The following is a 23,265-nucleotide window of genomic DNA, read 5'->3' as shown; positions in this document are numbered from 1 at the left end:
TGGCACCGCAGAATATGACTATTTCTGTAAGTTGTGGGTCACTTATGAAGCAGCTATTATGCTGTTTCCTGTGCAGTGTGGTGGGCTTCCAAAAACAAACTCTGTTCCAAAAAAGAAAGAAAAAATGAATTAAAGTCGACTGTACGAGACGCAGCGCAAATTTCATTGACTATGAGTGAATGGAAGTAGACATGATTTTGTAACTGACCTTACTTTGCTTTTCCTTACTGAGTTACAGCAAAACAACAGTCACACATTGGACCACGTGTGGCTGAGATAAACACTGGCATGACCGAATGCACCAGTGCTTGCGCACACACACAGAGGAGGGCAGAGAGGTGTGTAATACTTTTCATAAGCTCCTCTAACTGTTCTTTTCCATTAAAACAAAGATCTTATCATAACTGACACTCACTGCGGAACAAAAACAACGAGAAGGCAGACGTTTTCCCTTTCTTTTTCTCAGCACAGAAGTAGAGGACTGAATCCATTTGCTGTGTATTTGAGAGGAAGATCAGCATCGATTGGTGCCTTGATATTGCAAATTGTCTTCCAGATAAGCTTCACTGAAAGTATCCAATGGAGAAGAAATGCCACATGAAACAGTCTAGTGATTTCAAGTCAATTCTTTACTATCAGGAAAACTGTTCTTGACTTGTCTTCATGTTTTTAAAGCCAACTGATAACACCAGGAAAATATAGGAGCTTTAACCGAGTTTGATATCAAAGTTGTGTAAACACAGACTAACTGTATGGACCACATACAGAAAAAACGACATGTAAAGGAAGAATAAAAAAACTGCACTGGTTTCTTTCTCTGTGTATGCGCAGTGTAGGAGGTTCTGCGGACTGTCTGGAAAATAATTTGAGAACAAACACGTTGATATCTTCTTGGACATTCCATGTGAAGTATTGGGTCTGTGGAAGGAGGGGAGTTACAGTACTCTGAGGAAGGAGTTGAGACTCCTTTTCAGTGGGAGACAGATATTTGGCACTGGCTCTTGGCTGGAAAGTTAAAAGGCGCTGGACTGGTGTCCAGGCTATGATACGGTACGGAGGACATTGGGGGTGGGAGGAACAGGTCTGGATCTGGGGCCCTTGGGATGTAATTACTGTCTGAAGTGATCCTGAGTGGGATTTTAGGTGGGTGAGTCTAAAGCACAGGCAGTGTAGTTTATGTTTCTCAGACTGGCTCTGTGTTAAACTACTCAGCAGTTCATCTGTCCAATATTTGAAGAAGGATTGTGATGGAACCTTATAGACTTTATAGCCATGCTTCCAGCACCATGAGGCTGTCCTTTGAGCTCAACGACAATGTCAACATGCAAACAGTGCTCGCAAAGACAATGCAAAGAGACTAGTATTACAGTCAGCAGGTATAATGTTTATATCATGCTCCCTCACCATCTTAGTTGGGCTATCTGACAAATAACACCCCCCCCCCCGAATGGTATTATGTACTTCATGTAAAGTTTTGTATTGTACTTATCCAGGTAACCATTGTACTCGGCCCATTTGCTGCCAAGTGTTGGCTGACTCGGCTGGGTTCCGGCTTTATGGTGCCAAATGTGAGTCAGATTTAGCCCATTTACCCTTGCCAAATCTGGCGCGGCAGTTGGACAAAACGTAAGTTACGTAACTTAGGTTTAGACAAATAAAGTTACAGAGGTTAGGTTTAGGGAAAAAAACACGGTGACAACGTACCTTAAGATAACTCAGAGTTCACTTGGTTTTGCACAGTTCTGAACACCGATCTCTTCGGGGGAAAGTCCTGTGTTCTGTGACCCATCCACCACCCAACCCAAATAGGTATGGCTGCAGCTGGAGCAGCTACATGACCTGCTCACTAGCTATATGACTCACCCACCATACCCACACATAAGTCTACTTTGCCCCTTGGCCCAGAAGCAGAAGAAAATGCTAAGTTAGTGATTAGCTAGCTTTGAAGTATTAGGTTAAAAGAGACGCAATAAAGGTCCAGGTAAGGGTAATGGTAAGGGGGTTACATCTTGTTACTTATAAAGTGAATCACGTCTTTGATTATGGATTATAAAGTGGATTATTGCTACATTCAGCCAAATTTTTATTCACTACAGCGTCGTGTTGTTGCAGGGTTCAGGTAAACGTTGCAGTTGTTTGTCTTGTACTAATGGTGGCTGTGGTTTGTAGGGATGTGTCGTGCACGCTACAAATGCAGCGTGTCTGTAGCTATACCTGTCTCCCTCAACCTTCCTCTTTACCCAGACCACTTCCTTCTTCACTTACGTCAGCGCATTGGTCACAGCCTTCCCGATTATATAGGTTACAGACACAAATTACTGGCTCATGATTACTTTGAATATATATGATCTGTGGTGCATTACTTATCATAAGTATACGTACAAAAAGTGCATTGGAACAGCCTGTTGTGTTAGCAGACTAACATTTCTGGATTAGGTATACACACAAAGCACAGCTAAGGTTGATGGGAATGTCAATGTTTTGCAGGTATTTGATTATAAACCAAAGTACTGGACAAAGTAGAATTTTGAGCTGGCAGTGCCACTCGATGAAAAATTAGGGGATCAACAAAGTGAGCGTCATTTATCCCAAGGGGCGCCTCAATGTGTGAAACAAAGTCAATGGCAATCCATCTCATAGTTGTTGAGACATTTAATTCAAAACTACAAAAGTCCAAAGCCAAACTCAGAGGATTTATAATGCGTGAACCATTAATGTTTTGCACCAAAGTCTGTGCTAATTTGACAAGTAAATGTTTCACAGGATAAGTGAAAACTTTGAGAGAGGAAATGGAGGACAACCAGATTCATCCTCTGGACACGATGAATATCTGCAATGTATTTCATGGCATAGACCAAAGTGATGGGCCAACAGACTGACATTACCATCCCTAGCTAAAAGCTAAAATACTTTATTCGTCCAGACTAAGCACAGTCTGGAACAGCTGAAACAGTAACAACTGAATACAAGTGGAGAATGAAAGGTGGAAGATGCAGCCAGAGAATCTTCTGAGTATATGGGTCCATTTTCTGTTTCAGAACTGACAACACTTCAATAGAATAAAGCTCATTTGGGTATAAAAACAGAGAACGCAATCTGTGGGTCCATAAAACCAGTCTCCCATTCACTGTCTGTGGAGCAGCTCCACACTTTATACCCTATGACATCACAAGTTTGAGACTCACTTCTCTGGCTTCTGGCTCTGAGAGAGAGAGTAGCTCATGCTCACAAATATTGATTGAACTTTCATAGGCCATGGAAATAACATCGGAATTTATAACTTAGGTGGTGTTCCCCTTTAAGGCAAGTGAAACCACTTATTAACTCCTCAACTGATCCATTTCACTTCGTCATTACTCATATAAATTTGAATAAATCATGTGTGTGTTTTACTTACAATTAAAGGTATGCTTTTGCTGCCCAGTGTGGTAATGGTTTTGGTGTGTGTGTGTGTGTGTGTGTGTGTGTGGTGGTTTCATGAGTTGATTTCTCCACTGCTTAGATCATGCTGTGACCTTTACCTTTTTTACTGTTTATGGATATTTACAAAAGACTCTCCAGTGTAAACGTTAAGCCTTAGGAAGTTACAGAGATCTTTGAACTAGGTGTGACTGAACTATTTTGTGTTCTGGACGTGGCCCCTTCATAACTAAACACTGGCCAGCTTCACGCAAAACACTTCTGACTATAACTTTGGATTTTGTAAACGGACCAGACCTCTGGGACTTCTTTCTTATATACAACATACATGATTTTTAGCTAGTTAATGTGTTGAACAGATTCCAATGATACAAAGACGTGTGGGGTGCCAGCATTGTTTGGTTTGTGTCCTAAATGGGGCTATAAATCTCTCTGTCTGTATGTTATATACAGTAAACTAATTACAATCAATGTTGTAAGCACAGGAAATGGATATCAGGTATGCCTCTTTGATAAGAGTGCATGGCCTCTTACATATTTTGGGTCAAACTCTGAACAGTCCAAAGTCTGTTATGTCATAAGAGACACATTCAGAGCTTATGAATCCCATGAATAGAATATTGGCATGTTAGAGACGTGACGACTACTTCACAAGGATCCTGAAAAAACAGCTGAATGGACAGCAATCAGTGGAGGTATAACAATCCACACAGTTTACTGTTGTGTGCTATGCATAATGCAAAGTTTATGGTTTGATCAGGTATGACAGCTGGAGAGCTGCAGAGTTTCAAATTTGGCCTTTAGTGTTCTCTAAAAGGATGCAGTTAAGTGATTAAAGTGTTTCAACAAAGTGGAATTTCGCCAGTAAGACCAAAAGTAATTCCCATGTGGAATGACGCACAGCAGACATGCCCTTTCCTCTTCCCGTGTATGCTCTTTGTTAGCCAGCAAGTGTCGGCCACGGAGGTCAATGCTGTCTGTGGAGATTATGGTACAAAATAACAACCTGCATAGACTGCTTTTCTTAGGGCTTGGGTTGTGAGGGCCGTTTGTCTGATCAACGTTCAAGGTTTTGTTACTTTGCAAAAAGCTTGTTGTTCTTTAAAAGTAAATGTTTGACTCAAAAGACATTATGTTTATTTGCACAACAATGAGGGGAGAGCATGCTGCTCTTTAATATAGGTCTTATAAGGACAAATACAGACTCTTTAAAAATGAGGCCCATCCATACACACAACATGAGGTCTGAGAACAAATTGCTGTCTTATACACTGTGGTAACTCATATGAACACTTTCATTATTACTTAACACTCTCATTCAAGTTAAAGATCAGGACTTCCCAGTGCAAAGCTAACGAGCCCGCTAGGAGAACTACCATCCAAACAGCTTCTTAAAAAAAATAAACACCCTGTTGGATTACAAGAATCAGATATCAGAAACAGGAATGCATTACGCATCACTAATCAATCATCATTACTATGTGTGTGCATTTGAATGTGTATATGTGTGTCACATGCACGTGTGTATTCGAATGCCCTCTCCAGAGAGCTGTCAGTGCTCCAGTGATGTTCTCCATGTCCAGAATGGAAGACAGATTGAGCGCTATGGATGGAAAAATAATCACCGTGTTCACACGTGCGTGCGACTTTGCATTTGCGTGCACACGTGCAGGGGGGCCGGTACGGGGGCCCCGTGCTGAATCATGTCCAGTGATGAAGATGGAGAAATAGAATGAAATCATAAACCTTGAGGAGTTTTTGATCTCTCCCAGATGATTGAACTGACTCCATGGAGCAGAAAGGGAGGCAGAGGTTAGCGTCGTTAAAAGCTGCTGAACTTTAGACCTTGTTGTGAATGGAGTGGATGCTACGTATTTGTAGTTAATGCTGATACAGCTTGTACATTGAGGTGTTTTTTTCCCTTATCGTGGATATCTGCTTTTGGACTCATCAATCAAATATGCTGTACGTCTGAGACAGTCAGTCAGTGAGCCAAAACCAACACAGATATTGCTTTATATCAGTAACTTCCATAGACTGTAAATGATGCAACAGGCTCCAGTACTGTGTGGGGTCTTCACATAAACAGTCCACACTGTTTACGATTGTTTATGTGAATGACTTTATGGTGGATTGCACTATAGGCTGTTGACTGATAGACACGTTTGTTTTACCCGTTCATCAGAGATGCTGGTAACTGTTTGCATTTGCAAAGGTAAATAAATGGACTTCGGGGAGTTATTTGGCTACATCTGCTTGTTACATTAGTGGTGAAGGTGAAGATGTCATGTCGTCTCATGCACTTTCCTTTGTTCTCTTTAATGGCTCCATATTTTCCAGTTATCTGTTTGGGATAATAAAGAATAAATAATGAATGAAGCATCATGAAAAGATTTTCTGGCAAGACCTGCTGGAAATATTAAAAAGAAAGACAATTATTAAAGATATTAAAAGTTAATTTTGTGATACACGAGGGAGCAGATCTAAGAGGCGTACAGATTCCAAGAACTGTTCTGAAAAGTTTTTGTGTGCGCAGGAAGACTTTTAAATGCAAGAGATGACGTAATAAGCTTAATTATTTTCATGATGTCCGTGCTTGCCTATTGTTCGTCTTCTGGGATTGATTTTTGACAAATCAGCTTCACGCTGGAACCGTTTTTGACAGATGACTTTTTGCATTCTGAACTCCCTTGAACGCACTAATAGGGAAAAGGTTTTTAAAACAATGACAGCAAATTGAATTTAAAAAAAAAAAAAAAGTCTGTCTCTGTCTCATGTTTATGTTGCAATAATTCAGGCATAAACTGAAACAAATGATCCATGAAATGCAACTGGTGTTAGCCGGTAGTCTATTTTTTACTGAATGTTGCACATCACAAACACAGGTATGGTCCTGGAACACAGACTACATTTACACATGCTGTTTAACTTGAAAAGGCAAGAAAGTGTTGCATTTTGAAGGATACATCTCATTGTACAACAAATTCATGATAATTTCTAAATTGTTGGTTTATGCATACAGTCACTGATGTCATTAAATCCCTGCGGTCAGCTGGGTTGATCCTGTGTGATCTCATAATAAAACAGGCTCCTTAGTCCCATCTATGAAGTTAGCCTGCAAGGTGTAATTGAGAAAAACATGTAAAACAAAGCAAGGAGAAATCAAAGGCTGCTGGCTAAAATGGAGCCTGTAATCCGCTTTATAATTTGTCTCTGGTGACTTATCTGTCCTGTAATCCAGGCTGTGTATAGGAAGCTCAAAAAATTAAAGGTCACTTTGCCTGTGTGTGTTTGAATGGGCCCTTATGACTAACAAACTAAGTCCTACGATGAGTAACAAAAGCGACGGTAGCCTCTACTGAAGAGAGTTTTTGTTCACACAGGACAAAGAATTTGACTCATTTTTTTCCTGAGAAACTATCCATCACTTAAACACTGAGATCGCATGTGTAGTACCTTTTATTCCCGAGCAGGTTGGCACATGAGAGAGGAACTTCATCAGGGTGTCACTTGCAGTTGTGTTTGTTTTTTAAGGTTTTCATCTGTCAGCTGCAGGATCCTGCTAACGCACTGAGATCATCATCATCATCTCCACCCCAAGGAAACTTGAACGGCTCTATTCCAAACACACACACACACACACACACACACACACACACACACACACACACACACACACACACAGAGGATGTCACCGTAATGGGAGAGTCATTTGGCAAGTGCATACCTGCTCTCTCTCAATCTGAAAATGGAAAAAAAGCAAACAGAGGAATGTGAGTCTGTTCAACAGAGGTGACATTGACCGAGGTTTCACATATCTGACTGGATTGATGCATTCTTATTGGGCACTTTAAAGGGCCACTTCATCCATTTCCAGTGGAGTTCCCACAAAGGTATAAGCGTTTCCTCCTTCAGCAAACCACCACATGATGGAATTTGTCATGGAAGAAAATGGCACAGGGTTACAGCCTCCTCCAGCTGACTTGCAAGCACTTTTTTTTTTTTACAGTGGGAAAGCCTTTATTTTTAGTAGACTGTGTGGTGAAATTGATTTTCTACGGGGCTTAAAATGTGCACCATGCAACTGGAGGGAAAGATTTGTTTGTATGTGGGAATTTCTGTATGAGGGATTGTCGGCAGGAAATGAGTAATTCCATATGTTCCATGTGGCTTGTTTATGAGTGGTGTCCTCTGACGCAGGTGGTGAAGCCATATCAGACTATTCCCATCCCAACTCTTTCACCACAGTGATAGGATGGTTGACAATGTCTAGAAAAACCCTTTTCACCTCTCGGACAATGCAAGAAATCAAAATGTTTGTTAGCGAAGCACTGCTCCCATTGTTTTGGCCAGAAAGTGATGGACTTTTAAACAGAATGTGTGGCTGATAGTCCCCTTCCACTCAAAAATGTGTTCTTCTTCTGTTTATGTCCCATAAAATGTCTGACTTTGGCTCTACTGACTTACATCTGTGTAAAGTTTGTCACTAGAGAGGTGCTTTCACATTCCTCTACTGAACGGGGTGATGTCTGTGCATTTCCTCAAAATCTGCAATTCAAACTTACGTCTGGCAAACTACAATAGGTATGACACTAATAACCCACATATCGACATGGGACTTTGACACAACATTGGCAAAGAAACCCAAAACCTCCAGAACAGAGTGAACTTGTCAGTGCACACAGACAATATGTGCAAACATATTGGAGTGTGCAGGGTTTGGAAGTAAATTGGACCCTGAAGTCTCTTCCACTATCTACCAAAAACCCCATGATAGCAGATATTATCTCATTTTTAACAATCATTAACACTGTGTGAGCCACTGTCAGTTAGCCTACAAGCTAGCAGGCTAACAAACAATATCAACAAATAAAACATGCTCACTACATTTATACATCTCCTTGTCGTCAATTTTGTTGCACAACAGACACCTCATCAGAGTCTAGGTCTGACTGAAGCTCAAACACCAGTGTTTCCCCAAATGCTAGTGCACATTGTGCTTTAACTGGTCTCACATAAACAGACCTAGCTTCACATTTTGTTTTAGTGCTGTGTCAGTGCTGGAGAAAACAGAAAGAGGAAAGTGACAGCAAAAGCAAAAGCTACTGCAAGAAGTGGTGGTGGCTGGGGCAGATGCCAGATCCAGAATTTCTCAATGAGGGAGAAAGAGTAGATAGGCCTCAAGCCCCCTTTCAAAGTTTTTTTTTTTACTTTATTATGTGGGAAAACTATGTGAAACAAAAATAATAATTAACTAATTTGTGTTTTGACATTCTTTGAATGGTGGCTGGTGGAAGAGTTTAAGCTATCAGAAACTATTTTGCTTTGTGGTGGGGTTCACTGTGTGCCTGCTTTGAGAGACACTTGAAAAGGGCAGGCAATAGGACCAAGCAGAGACTACAAGTAGTATGTATTGTTTTGCTTCCTGGTGAGGAAAGTGAGTAATTGTTTCCCTTCCACTGTGCTTGAGGACACCAGGAAAGCAGAGGAAGCCAGAGTGGACTCCAGAAGAGAAAGAAACTGTATAATGAATAGTGACTCACACACTCTGGAGTTTATCTTTTTTAAACTGTATCAGTGCAGTGCAGAGAAACCAATGATTAACCACACTTAAAGGTACACTATACAGGATTGTCAGTTTCTATTTGTAAACATGCTCACCAGTGAAAATAAAAGTAGAAGCCAACCGCAGTTTCACTCTTGTTTGACGTTTTGCCTTGCTATTATTGTTTTTATGGTTTTTTTTGGCACTGTGTCTCTTGAATGCCTGCTGCTTACAGTTTGCACCTGGACACTACCTTTTTACAAAGCACCAACCTCACCTGAGCCCTGTGAGAGTACACACCCATAAACGGCCTGAACACAAAAAGAATAAATAAGTGAAAGAAGAAGAAAGTAAGAAAATACAGGCAGAGGGCAGAATCTCTGCAGAAAAATCACCACACTCTTATAGTTGGTGAGTTGAGTGGCATGTCTTCTGTATGTGTCTACACATTGTTTGTTTTTTAGAAAATTCCTGCATAGTATATCTTTAGGGGTTACTCTGATTTTTCATAAACCACGTCAGGAATTTAAGGCGCCATGCCAATGTTCCAACAGCTCATTATACCAAAACCACAGTCCCAAGAAGAAGAAAAAGGATTGTTAGATTTAATATCCGCCTGTACGGTCCGACAACCTAGCCTCCACAGTGTTTTTCTTTCCTACTATGGTGAAGACCAAAGACCAAACCTACTCTGTCTCTGATTGGCTCACCCTTATATTCTGACCCTTATCCTTACTAATCTCACACCTCATGCCTAAACCTAACCAACCCGACCAAACAAAGGCATGTATTGGCCAATCAGAGGCAGAGTAGTACAGGACATGCCTTCTGAAAACTAGCCAGGTCATTCTGCGTAATAATTAGCTATGTGCTTCTGTTTGGAACTTGGAAGTGTGTAGCCTATTTTGGAAAGACCTTTGGAGCAATGCATATTTGTTTTCGGGGTATCAGGTTGTAGGATAATTATGCGTTTGGTCCAATGGAACAATTTTCAGAGTATTTGGGTATTGGAATCCTCCAGTTCAGTTGTTGAAGTAAGCTGGACATACTCTAGTACATATGATTTATCAACTTATGAATACACCTTAATATTCTTATCTATTGCTATCTTGGCATTTACTTCCTCCTTTCTTAAGTGTAAGCATCATTGTCATAAGAGTCATATTTATTCTACAGACTCTCAATAGAGACAGCCACCTGCGCATGAACGAGAGCAGCATATCAGAAGCACAAACGCAGGAGCTGCAGTCCTCCCTTTACAGTGGATTCATTCAGCCACATTACTCCTGCGCTGAAGAATTTTTATAGCAGCCAAACACAAAATCATGTACAGGTGTGAGGCTCCATTCAGACAGAGAAATACAAGGTGTCCAGTATTTTCATCTTTTTCACCTCCAAGAATTCTGGCAACGTAGCAATACTGCCGGCACCGCTACAGGTCACAGTAGTTGAAATATAAGGGGCGTTTCTCCTGAGTTAATTTAAAATACTGGAGCCAGTGCAGAAGTTCATGACATAGATGTTGTGTCACAGTCAAATAGATTGAATAATTTTTATTCTCTCGGTGGTGTCCTTTATTTAAACTGCAACCAACTGTTCCAAATTCATCATAGGTAGTGGTGAAAAATTAACTTATTCAAGTATTGCACTTAAGAAAAACTGGAGGTACGCGCACTTTACTTGAGTGTTTAAATTTTATACCACTTTTTTTTTTAAACACTTTTACATCTTGCAACATCTTCAATGCATGAATTTTGCTTGTAATGGTGTATTTTTACAGTGAGGTAGTGGGACTTTTACATAAAAATAAGATCTGAATACTTCCTCCACCGCTATTTTCAGTACATGCCACAGATCAACTGAGTTCATTTCTGAGACCTTCAACCTAGAGTACATTCAACTGGCAGCTATATGTGCTGCAACTTGTAGTAAACAAACTTCTGGTTCAAAAACCTGCAGAAAGTAACTGCCTGACCAAGAACTAAAACCATGAAAGCTCCTACATTAATCCAGGAAACCCCACTTAACTATATTCAGGTATTTATTTGCACGTTTAACATGATATGCACAACACTCATGTGGGTTTATATTACACAACACACTCTAATACTCTTATGAAAGAGGTTCTTCTGATGCAAGCTTGAGTGAAAGAGAGAAACCCAGTCACACTGTAGAGGACACTTCTAGTAGTTTCACAGCTTTACTAAAATGTAGACAAATGAAGCATAGATGACATAACAAAGAAGAAATTATCACTATGTTTGCTATCTGCAGATCGCTCATGGCAGCACCATGGCCTCGTGACACGTGCCACATCAAGTAACTCATTGACCTTCTCTGAGACTGGAGTTTGATCTCAGATATATAAGGAACCCTTCAGATGGACCATCATTCTGCAGGCAAGAAGCTTTGCTGTTGCCACTTTTGAGCATAGGTGAGTGAAATCAATGGACATTACAAGCTGTGTTTGGTGTCATAATGTATTTTCAAAAAACAAAATAACCTGTAGATGCACAGTTGTTTTATCAGCAGAAACTGTACCTTTATATTGATAAAAATCTATAAACTTGGTATGCACATCTCTTGAGATGATATGTTGAAACTGAGGACGTCTCTCATGTTATTATATCTTTCTCTTACATTGCAGAAAGCATGGCATTGCATCGTGTGTGTGGAATATTTGTAATCCTCAGTGTATGTTTCATTTCTATCACACCACCTTGTGATGGAGGAAACATTCTGGTGTTCCCTGTGGACGGCAGCCACTGGATCAATATGAAGATCCTCATGGAAGAACTTCATGCCAGGGGACACAACCTCACTGTGATTAGGGCCTCCACCACCTGGTACATCCCAGAAAAGTCTCCTCTCTACACACCCATTACCTTTGAAATGAATGTAGATTTCAAGGACTTCTTTGATATCTACCTACAGGAGTATATGAAGGTATGTCATTATGGATTATGAAATGGGCCCCACGTGGGTCATTTAGTCATTCAAGTACTAAGATGATCACTTTTTCACCACTTTTTAAAAACATTTTTTCAGGCGCAGAGAGAAGGGGCCTCAGCACTTACTTTCTTCAAACTCACCAAGCAGTTCCTCGCTATGGTTTCTAAGGCTCATGAAATTTGGGCTGATGCTCTCACTCAAATCTTTGATGATGAAAATATGATCAAAAGCTTAAAGGATTCCCAATATGATCTTGTTCTCACTGACCCGGCTGTAGGACCAGGGGTTGTACTAGCTAAGTATCTCAAACTACCTATTGTGCTCAACGTTCGCTGGATTACCAGCGGAGAAGGCCACTTCATCATGGCCCCCTCACCGTTCTCTTACATCCCTGTCCCAGGATCGGGCTTAACACACAAAATGAATTTCATCCAGAGGGTCAAGAACATGCTCTTCTACAGCATTATAGTTGTCCAGCAGAAATTCCTGGTGGGGCCGAGCTATGATGCCATCTGTGCTAAATACATTGAGGGTGGATGCGACATTATCTCGCTTCTTCAGGAAGCAGACATTTGGCTGTTCAGGTCAGATTTTGTGTTTGAATTCCCTCGGCCCACATTGCCAAACATTGTCTACATAGGAGGGTTCCAGTGCAAACCGGCCCAACCTCTGCCAGCAGATCTGGAGGAGTTTGTTCAGAGTGCTGGGGAGCACGGAGTCATCATCATGACTCTGGGAACTTTGGTGAACGCGTTGCCCAAAGACCTTGCAGATGAAATCGCTGGTGTCTTTGCCAAGATGCCTCAGAAGGTAACACGTGTCCAGAGATTCACTTTTGCATGACATGAAATGTTAAAATGACTGCAATGTGAGGTTCAAATTACTAATTTGTCCACATAAAGTGTCTTAGGCAGCAATTAATCTGTCATTGAATATGTTAAATTAAAGGAAATATTAAATATGAATTAGAGAGACATTAAAAAAAGACCGCAAATTAACAAATCAGGCCTTAAGGGGAATATGTCAAAGAGGAATTTATAGCCCTGTGATACACTGGCAGCCTGCCCAGGAAGTCTAATGAGGCATAATGAGTGGGTATAGAAAATGGATGGATTGATTTATAAAGATATTAAACCGGTGGTGCCCTGAGAAGTTTTTCATAATGGTGGTCCAGGAGCGGCCACTGAATATCTTAGATAGCGCACCAAAATCAAAAGCCATAATAAGCCATCATGAATTCAATGATGCTGTTGCAGTATGTAGGGTAGGTGAAATCTGTCAATATGGAGGGTTAAGGAAGTCTCAAGTAAGTCTCAAGTCTTAACCTTCAAGTCTCAAGTAAGTCCCAAGTCATTTTTTCTTGGGCAAGTCAAGTCAAGTCAAGTCCTGTAATAGGTCAAGTCAAGTCCAAGTCAAGTCACCTTATTATTGTAATTTTACCTGCAGAATCTGATCTTAATAAAGTGAAAAGACAAGATATAAGTAACTGTCAGTAAACATTGACTTCATAACTGCAATGTTTACTTTGCAGGGACGACCCCCATGAGTGCGTGCACGCGCACACGTACACACACACACACACACACACACACACACACACTAACCAAGGCAGTGGCCAAAATCACCCATTTAGCTCATTTAACCCTGTGTTGCTCGTTCATAAAACATACAGCCGGTCTTGTGATGAACCGGTCGGAATGTTCGCTCGCATTTTCTGGGGTTAATGTTAGCAAATAAATTAAAAAACAAGTTCCACCAAACCGAACCCCCCCCCACCCCACCCCCCGTATCGTATCAAGCTAACATTAGCTAACTACCGACTAACCAGATAATATTAGCTAATTGACAAGCACTTACTGGGCAGAATGGCTCTTCAAATGACGAACAAAGTTTGAAGTTGTCGCCTGACTGTCCGAGATGTTTATGCCGCATGTCTTGCACTGTGCTGTTCGTCTTTTGCCGTAATAATGGTAATTCCGAAAGCCAAAGATGATGACTCTTGGTACCCCTCCCGCTGACATGTAGATGCCTATCTGATATAAGAGGGCCTGTTTCTCCAATAAACACGTAAGGTACGTAGAGAGGGCATGACTGATTGACAGGGTAGTGATCCAATCATGACAATGCCATTCTCAGCCTGCGCTCCTACCCGGTAATCGACATTATTTTTTAAATTAATTTATTAATTTTATATTCTAACCGAAAACATGATGTGAATAACACTCAAGTCATTCAAGTCAAGTCAAGTCCCGAGTCTTTAACTTCCAAATCTGAGTCAAGTCTCAAGTCTTTTATTTTTTGTCAAGTCAAGTCACAAGTCATCAAAACAGCGACTTGAGTCGACTCGAGTCCAAGTCACAATGACTCGAGTCCCCATCTCTACTACAAACTGATACACTTTGGTTTCTCCTGTTTTAATGTGTCTTGTATATATACACATCTTAGGCTATTAATCGTTCTTTAAATAGGCTGGATGTCCTTTTTCTTTAAAAGACAAATATGTGGCTTTAATTTGAATGAGTACATTGATTGTAAGGAACAAAAAATTTCCTGGGAACGAGCCTTCTTAAGTTTAGGGGAGACTCGTGGGTACCCACGTCACCCACTTTCATTCAAATATTGTGAGGAGACAAGCTATGCTAACATGGTTAATACCAATGGATGTCTTAGGTTGTCTAGTTTGACAAGACTTTACTACCTTTGTGCTAGCTTAAAAAAATTACCATGCCACAGGCTTTTAAGACAGTTATATCAGCCTTCAATTATTTTTGCCAGGGAGGGCAGGCAATTGTATCAGGAGGGCAAGGGGTCACCATGGGTGCACCACTGAATTAGACAAAAATAAAGGTGAACTGTGTAAATCAAGACAGGCTGCAGAGGTGACAATATCATTACTTTGTATATCTGCTGGAGTACAGAAATTCATAATGCATTCATCTTGTGTTCAGGTGATATGGAGGCACAAAGGGGAGCGTCCGTCTACTCTGGGCAACAACACCCTGATAGTGGACTGGATGCCACAGAAGGACCTCCTGGGCCACCCGCAGATCAAAGTCTTTGTAGCTCACGGAGGAACCAACGGAGTCCAGGAGGCCATTTACCACGGGGTCCCTGTGCTCGGCATACCCTTGTTCTTTGACCAGTACGACAACCTTCTACGTCTGAAGGAGAGAGGAGCCGCGAAGATCATTGAGCTAATTGATGTTAATGGCCACAGTTTTGAGCAAGGTATTAAAGAATTGCTCCATCAAGACAGCTACAGACAGAACATACAAAGACTGTCCCGCTTGCACAGAGATCAGCTGATGGCTCCCATGGATCAGGCCATCTTCTGGGTGGAATATGTGATGCGCCATAAAGGGGCTCCTCACCTGCGTACAGAGGCCTATAAGATGCCCTGGTACTCGTACTACTGCTTGGATGTACTGCTACTGTTGCTGACTGCAGTGACTGTACTGCTGCTCTCTACTTTGGCCTTTTTCAGATTCCTATGCTGCAGAGGTAGAAGGACGACCAAAGCCAAACAACACTGATTAAGGCTGAATTTGTTTAGAAGTATGCTACAATAAATTCTCTAAAACACTGTATTTAGACAAAAATATACATCTCAAGGTATCTCATTTATATCTATTTATTATTTATGGAGTTAAATGAAAATTAGTCAGTTTATTTAACCATATTAAATTTATATATGGTTAAAGAAATGTAACCATTTAATTGTTTCAACATTGATTGTCAAACGTATTTAGAGAGATCTAAATTTCAGTCTTAAAATACCCACAAATCATTTGTGATAGTCTGATCTTGGGATAGTCATTGTCAAGTGCACATAATAGACTTTATAAAAATGGATATAAGCAATGCTGTGCATGACCATACAAAAGTTCATTGAACATGCTCATATTTTTGGTGAACTACGACCTGAATGCATTAGTTTGTGTGTACACAGATCTGCAAATGTGTACAGAGATCTGTAAATCTGTACACAGATCTGTACATGCGTAAGAGATCTGTAAATATGTCCTTTATTACGCTTTTACAAATTATTTTACACATGTACAAATCTGATTACGCACACACAGATTGAGATACACATTTGCAGCTATTTTGCTACCATAATGGCCCCATACTAATGTCAGTTAAGACAACTCAGCTGCCTGTACCACTGAAGCCAGTTCATGTGGACATCTGAAAGACTTTTATGAACAACTCTGTACAGATTCCAATGGAAAAAAATCACTCATTTATATGTAAATTGTGCCTACCCAGTTTGAAAATACAAGCCCAAACATCAGTCAACATTGGACCAGTCTTGGGAAATATCTGTGGATGAATGATAATCACAAGAAATCATTAACAAAGACCACAATTCAACAGCCACAAAGTTCCCCCACCCTCCGCCCAAGTCAAACTCACAGCATTTTTGTAAATGACCTGGTTGTTTTTTCCCATAGTTCCTTTGTCTAAATCATATGCTGTGCAGAACTTAAATCACAACACATTTACAGTGACTAATTGCCAGTGACTGCTGTTGATGGAGCCTGTACCAGCTCATTTGGAAGCATATGAATTTTATATTTTATGTTTATGTATTGCTACATAATTTGGTTCATGCAGGTTAAATAAAATTGCATTTAATCTACAGTATAGCTTAACTGTATCTCTGTTTTTCACCTTATGCATAATAGGATACATTGTTTAAGTGGTAAAACATACCCACATTGTTTTTTCTTGGATTTTATGAGTAATCTCTGTCTGTGATTCTGTAGTATAGTAATTTGATTAGTTTGGGAAGTGAGCAGTGGCAATGATTGAGGGCTGGGAATGGATGGGTGGAAAAGGTTTTAGGACTACTTAAAAAAGAATTTAAAGAACTTAAAAAAGAATAGCTTTAGTTGGTTTGAGGTCTACTGTTTTAAAGCCTGGAGTTTGGCATTGTGGCCACTGCCATCTTGTTGTTTGGGTGCCAGAACTGACCATATTTGGATGAGAAGGTGGAGCTGACTGATTATTTGTCAATGATGCATTGCTACACCTCTATCCTGACTGAAAGTTCATGACTTGTCAATCAAAACCCAGCTGGCCACCAACGTCATAAGATGTTGATATTTGGTTGAATTTAGGTTGTGATGTCAGGTGACCAAAATTCAATGGCAGGACAAAAACTAATGCCAATCTCTATTTAATGTAGACTGACAACTGATGATGTTTATATTTTGTTGGGTTTAAGTTATGTTGCTGAGTAACCGAAATCCAGTGTCTTCCAAATGTCTCATTCCAACTCACATTTATTCGTAAGGTATGGAGAACAAAACTCAACCTCTGCAAAACACCCAAACGACTTTAAATTCAAACAGTTAGACATTTAAAATATTGTCGACCTGACATTCATTCCAACCAAAGTTTATTGTCTGTCTGTTAGAGTCCAACATCTTTCTGATGTCATACTGACGTCCACTGCCAGCTGGGAAGGTAGCCATGCTCTAAAGCATACCCTGCTTTATCGTTTATTGTACTCTAAATGAGACCATAAATTACAAAATGAACTTCAAGCTGTGCTGAAGAGAAGACTTGAAACTAACGATTGAGACCATAAAGGTAATAATTCAAGTCAGTTGTAGAGTCATTTTCTCTTTGACTTGTATACTACTGGACTTCTTTTTGCAACCAGTGGGGCTGCCCACCTGCTTGCCATTAGAAAGAAGGCAGGTTTAAAGTGTTTCTGCACTGGCTTTACTTTTCAGACCTGGGGGTTACCTGCTGGTGTGTACCTGCTCTCTCTTAATCTGAAAAAAAGAAAGGAGGCAAAAAGAGGTATGTGTGTCTGTCACACTGACCGAGGTTCCACTTATCCAGACTGATGTTTATTCTATTGGACACTTTAAGGGGCCACTATGTCATTTTCCAAAGGTGGTTTTCCACTCATAAAAACTACAGACAGCAGTCCATCCAGTGATGATTAATGTAGTTAAACATTTTTACTTCTGATCTTTGATCTTTCCAAAAGATAATAAATAACTTTGGGTGTCAAACCAAAGACCTGTCTGTATCCTTAAAGCATTCCAAAGGCAAAACCACTTCTATTGCTCTATTCTATTGTCTTCCCCGGGTCATACTGCAAGCACTTCATGATCCTCCACTCTTAAATCACAACAAGAAGTAGCACTGCACTAACCCTAACTGTAACCCACCAATTTGGAACAAAAGAAAAAAATGTAGCCCTCACCTGAGAATCTAAGGTAACACAGCACTGATGTGGTCTAGTCTAGAGTCCTGCACGGGTCCAGTTTTCAAGATCTGCCCCGCCCCGCCCTGACCCAGCGACGTACAAACCTGCACCTGAACCGCAAACCCGCGCATCAGGCCAATTAGTACCGCAACCCGGTCCGACCCGTTGAAACCCGACCCACAGCCCGACCCGTAACCCAGATTTAAAGTAATCATTTTGGGTCATATTGGCTGAATATTGAACAGCATATCGCCACAGTTAAGGTGCCAGTAAGTAAACAATGACCTGAATGAAGCAGCTCTCACAATAAAAACCTGACTTCAGCTCCATCATCAACCCTCTGTGTTCTTCTCCCATACGAGTGTAAAAGCACTCGTTTGTTACGTTTAATGCTTTTAAACTTTTAATCTATGTAAAGAAACTTTACATGTGTAATAATAGACTTACTTTCTGTCCAGAGCGACGTTCAGCAGTTACGAGTTACGAGCCATCACGTGTTTTTAGAATCCATCGAGGAGAGAAGTAATCCATCAGGGAAACACTTCAGAAACATTATAAAGGGATAGTTGTATGTTTTATCCACTTATTTCTCAAATACCTAAATAATTATTTACTGTTTTGGAAGCGGCGCTTGTTAGACGGTGGCAGCCATGTTGATTCTCTCGTCCAATCACAAATTGTGTTATTAGATGGTGAAACACGTGTAAACAGCTGAACCAATGACCGTTGCGAAATAGCGGAGGTGATCCTCAGAGAGTAAATAATAACCAAGATAGTTATCTGTAGTTTACCGAACTAATGACTGATGTGTTTATCTAAAACCCATGTTCCGACCCGCATGTTATTTTTTCCACCCAGATCCGAACATGGGAAAAAATGTTTTTTTTAAAAACCACCCGCAAATCAGCTGTTTTTGCGGGTACCCGACCCAGTGCAGGACTCTGGTCTAGTCACACTGAAAAGTCAATTGTAATAGCAGCAGTTGTGAAACCAGATATAACCCATTATTTGACATTTAACAGTGCACTATGCCATTCTGGAGAAAGATAGTTGAATGCTGAGTCTCATTCCCAGGTCGTCAAACACAAAGGCTTTGGTTTTGGTGGTTCAGTCCGACTAACAACCCAAAACATTAGTATTTGACGACCTGGGAATGAATCAATCAATCTTTTTTTCCAGAATCACATACTGCACCTTTAAGAGGGACGGTTCTTAAAATTAATTTCTTAAAACTTTGTTTAATTTTTTATTTATTTTTGCTTTCAACACGTTTCTCTTACATAACCAGATATATTGTTTTCATGTTGCTACAAGTAATAGTAATAGTCATAGATTAGGCTGACATTTTTGGCAAGTCTTGAATACTCCATGTGTTGGTATTAGTTTTTGCCTTTAGCTCTGGGATTTGACAAATGTGCAGTGTCAATTGATTAGTAAAAATCACTGCTTAACATTTGTCAAAGTTGCACATCTTTTCCACTTATCGTTGCCAGTGAGTTTCCTCCCTGTCCAGCCTTTGGAATCAGGAAAGCTTCTTGCTCTTTTCAGATGAGCTTTCTTCTCCATTGCCCAAACTTATGCTTTTTTCCAACTTTATCCCTTCTTTTCTTCACTTATTCCCACTTATATCTAGCCTTGGTTTTGTGGCATATAAAGAATCTAAATATCATTATCAGGGGTCCATTTTTAATGACGAAATTCATCTTATTTTAACTGTCCAGTGATATAGTTATTACATAGAATTATTACTTTTGCAACCTAAGCTTCTTTGTGCAATACAACATTTATACATTTTAAGCACTTTGCCCACAGTAATACATTTGGTATTACAACACTAGGTAGGGTTGTTTTTTAGTTTAATTAGATTCATCTAAATTACTGCAAAGTAATATAAATGGAAAAGATATTATAAAATGACACTACATGTTACATCTCAAGCCTTTAGAGTAACATACATTAGCATTTTTGTGAAACGTGCCATTCATGAAAATAACAAAATGAAAAGTTATTTTTCCCTGGCTTTTTGTGACTTCAGTTACCAATCACAACTAAATACATTCATTTATTCACGTTTTTTAATTTAAGTACTAAAATATTTGCAAGCCTTACAGTACATTTGAATGGATTTACTTTTATTTTATTATTTCATTTATTCAAATGAGGCAGATTTAGCCAAAAGGTACACTTTCCTCTCGTCCCCTGGACAGAGAAATGGGTAACACTTTATAATACAGTCCATGATTTATATTGCAATTCCCATACTTACTTGTTCCCTCTGGTATTTAAGTACAGTGGAACAGACAAGGAGCAATGGAGCTACAATTTAGAATTTTAGAGGAAAGGAGAAAAAAAATATCATACTGTTAGTATCATGGAAATATATCTACCCTTTGGATGTTTTTCCTTTCCTCTATAATTCACCTTTGTTACTCCGTTGTTTCTCATTGTCTGGTTTTCTTTCCCAGTACATACATTTAGGAACCGGTAAGTACTACTTCACATGACAACGACATACAATGGTTTATATGATATCTAAAACATATGCGACCCTCACATTGCGTCATCATGTTATGTACAGTACTTAATGTAAAGTTATGTATTTAAAGTGAGGTCATGCAGGTTAGGTTTAGAAAAGTTAAATTATGTAGGTTAATAAAGTAAAGTTATGTAGGTTAGGTTCAGAAAAGTAGAGTTACATAGGTTAGGTTTAAGACAGTTAAGTTACATAGGTAGGTTTAGGAAAGTTAAGTCACGTAGGTTAGGTTTAGGAAAGTAAAGCTTTGTAGGGTAGCTTTAGGAAAGTAAAGTTTGTAGATTAGGCTTAAGAAGATTAAGTCATGTAGGTTAGGTTTAGGAAAGTAGTTATGTTGGAAATTAGTTAGATAGGTTAGGTTTAGGAAAGTAGTTACATAGGTTATACCGCATTCACATGGAATCAGGCAGGTGGCAGACGGGAGACATCTGCTGGACGGAACGGGAGAAATAAACAAGCGGTCCAACGGAACGGCACGACGGCAAAATGAGACACACATGATTCGTGACACGTGATTGTTGCTATGGCGATGTTTTTACAGCAGATTGAGTCAGATAGCTCGCTAAGCTAATAAAGCAATTCATAACGTTACATTTCATATTACGTACCTGGTATTCCACCCACCGCTGTGCTAATCGCATCCCATATGTACGCCTTCTTGGAAGTATCATGGCAGGCTTTTAAAGTTAGGTCATATAATTCTGGGTGCTGCTGCACCAAAAGTACTAGCTTTTCGTTGTCGAGTTCAGCCATGTTTTCTTTTCTGTTTTGGAACTACGTCGCATCCGGTTGAGTATTCCGTGGTCGGTGAACGGTAAAAGTTAAAATATTTTAACTTTGGACGGCATTGCCGTCTGCCGTTGCTGTGGATGTTATTCTCTGCTGGCCTCACCTAAGTTTTACTGTCCTTCTCTCGTCCACTACGGTTTGCCGTCTGCCGTTTGCCTGATTCCATGTGAATGCAGCAATAGGTTTAGGAAAGCAAAGCTAGGTTAGGTTTAGGGAAGTAAAGTTATGTAGGTAGGTTTACGAAAGCAAAGCTAGGTTAGGTTTAGGGAAGTAAAGTTATGTAGGTAGGTTTACGAAAGCAAAGCTATGTAGGTTAGGCTTAGGAAAGTAAAGTTACATAGGTAGGTTTAGGGAAGTAGTTACGTAGGCTAGGTTTACGCAATTAGTTACAGAGGTTAGGTTTAGGAAAGTAGTTACGTAGGAAATTAGTTACATAGGTTAGGTTTAGGAAAGTAGTTACGTAGGAAATGAGTAACATAGGTTAGGTTTAAGAAAGTAGTTACATAGGAAATTAGTTACATAGGTTAGGTTTAGGAAAGCAAAGCTATGTAGGTTAGGCTTAGGAAAGTATAGTTATGTAGGCAGGTTTAGGGAAGTAGTTACGTAGGCTAGGTTTGCGAAATTAGTTACATAGGTTAGGTTTAGGAAAGTAGTTACATAGGTAAGGTTTAGGAAAGCAAAGCCATGTAGGTTAGGTTTAAGAAAGTAAAGTAACGCAGGTTAGGTTTAGGAAAGTAAAGTTACATAGGTTAGGTTTAGGAAAGTAAAGTTATGTAAAATAAAATAAAGTAAAGAAGGTAAGGTTTAAGAAAATAAAGTTACATAGGTTAGGTGTAGGAAAGTTTAGTTATATAGGTTATGTTTAAGAAAGTAGTTCCGTAGGTTAGGTTTAGGAGAGTAAAGTTAGGTCGGTAAGGTTTAAGAAAGTAAAGTTCCGTAGGTTAGGTTTAGGAAAGTAAAGTTCTATAGGTTAGGGTTTGGAAAGTTAGGCTATGTAGGTTAGGTTGAGGAGAAGAAACGTGGTGATGACGTACCTCAAAATAACTCAAAGTTCACTTGATTTCATGAGGGACATAACCACTGGTCTCATGGGGGAAGGTCCTGTCGATGTTTGATTCTCCCACCACCCTAACCTGCCACCTTCTGCAAACTTTCGGTCTTTCTACTACTTCCTTCTTTATTCCTGTCAGTGCATTGGTCAAGTGATTATAGCCATCCCGAATATATGGGTTATACATAAATTACTGGCTCATGATTACGTTGGTTTTATACAAATTGCTGGTGCATTACTTTTTGTAGGTATTTGTACGAACAGTGCATAAGAGCAGCCTGCATAAACAAAACAGTAGTTCACCAGTTCTATCTGAAGATATAGAGGTAAACCAAAACAGGGGCTCAACACTGAAACTCACATACAGAGTGAATGAACTGAGTGTTACTGAATAAACTAACTGCAGGTGAGAAACTTCTCATCATTCATTTGTCCATCTGCTCCTAGAATCTGAGCGCTCCCTGGTTTCAAGCCATTTTCTCATTCGTCATGCGTGTGCCTGCAGAGACCCCTCGGTGATGCATGAGTCAGACATCCCTGGGTTTCCACATGGTCATTATCCTGTCCAGAGCCTTGCTGAAAAATGAAAATGGCTTGTGCAGACTGTAACAAAAATAACCCTTCTGATACTGTAATGGCAACTTTTATTTATTCAGACTTAAGCTCTTACATAAGATATATGGCACGGCAGACTCCTGTAGGCATGGCTGAGTAGGTTTGTGCTTTAATGCCGTTTTGATTGTTTA

General features: G+C 39.9%; 1 protein-coding gene and 1 long non-coding RNA gene across 2 annotated transcripts; one reads left to right on the top strand and one right to left on the bottom strand.

Annotated features, from left to right (window-relative positions):
* Nucleotides 1–5,561: 5,561 nt before the first annotated feature.
* LOC125898721 (uncharacterized) lies at nucleotides 5,562–14,859 on the bottom strand. The gene is made up of 3 exons (XR_007450644.1): nucleotides 13,775–14,859; nucleotides 6,877–7,036; nucleotides 5,562–5,764 (listed from the first exon to the last, which is right to left on the bottom strand). It is a non-coding gene; the product is annotated as an uncharacterized LOC125898721 (long non-coding RNA).
* ugt5d1 (UDP glucuronosyltransferase 5 family, polypeptide D1) lies at nucleotides 11,259–17,926 on the top strand. Its single transcript, XM_049592602.1, has 4 exons — nucleotides 11,259–11,399; nucleotides 11,613–11,911; nucleotides 12,014–12,727; nucleotides 14,866–17,926. The coding sequence occupies exons 2-4, from the start codon at nucleotides 11,618–11,620 to the stop codon at nucleotides 15,448–15,450; spliced, it is 1,593 nt and encodes a 530-aa protein (XP_049448559.1). The 5' UTR covers nucleotides 11,259–11,399; nucleotides 11,613–11,617; the 3' UTR covers nucleotides 15,451–17,926.
* Nucleotides 17,927–23,265: the final 5,339 nt, after the last annotated feature.

This window comes from Epinephelus fuscoguttatus, linkage group LG12 (genome assembly GCF_011397635.1).
Source record: "Epinephelus fuscoguttatus linkage group LG12, E.fuscoguttatus.final_Chr_v1".
Classification (NCBI taxonomy): Eukaryota; Metazoa; Chordata; class Actinopteri; order Perciformes; family Serranidae; genus Epinephelus; species Epinephelus fuscoguttatus.
This window is presented reverse-complemented; position numbering and strand designations above follow the sequence as displayed.

Bases quoted from the DNA above. Each gene is read 5' to 3' on its own strand.
- ugt5d1 (XM_049592602.1), top strand. From the start codon at position 11,618: ATGGCATTGCATCGTGTGTGTGGAATATTTGTAATCCTCAGTGTATGT. The intron at 11,912-12,013 runs GTATGTCATTAT...ACATTTTTTCAG, and splicing joins ACCTACAGGAGTATATGAAG to GCGCAGAGAGAAGGGGCCTC. The intron at 12,728-14,865 runs GTAACACGTGTC...TCTTGTGTTCAG, and splicing joins TTGCCAAGATGCCTCAGAAG to GTGATATGGAGGCACAAAGG.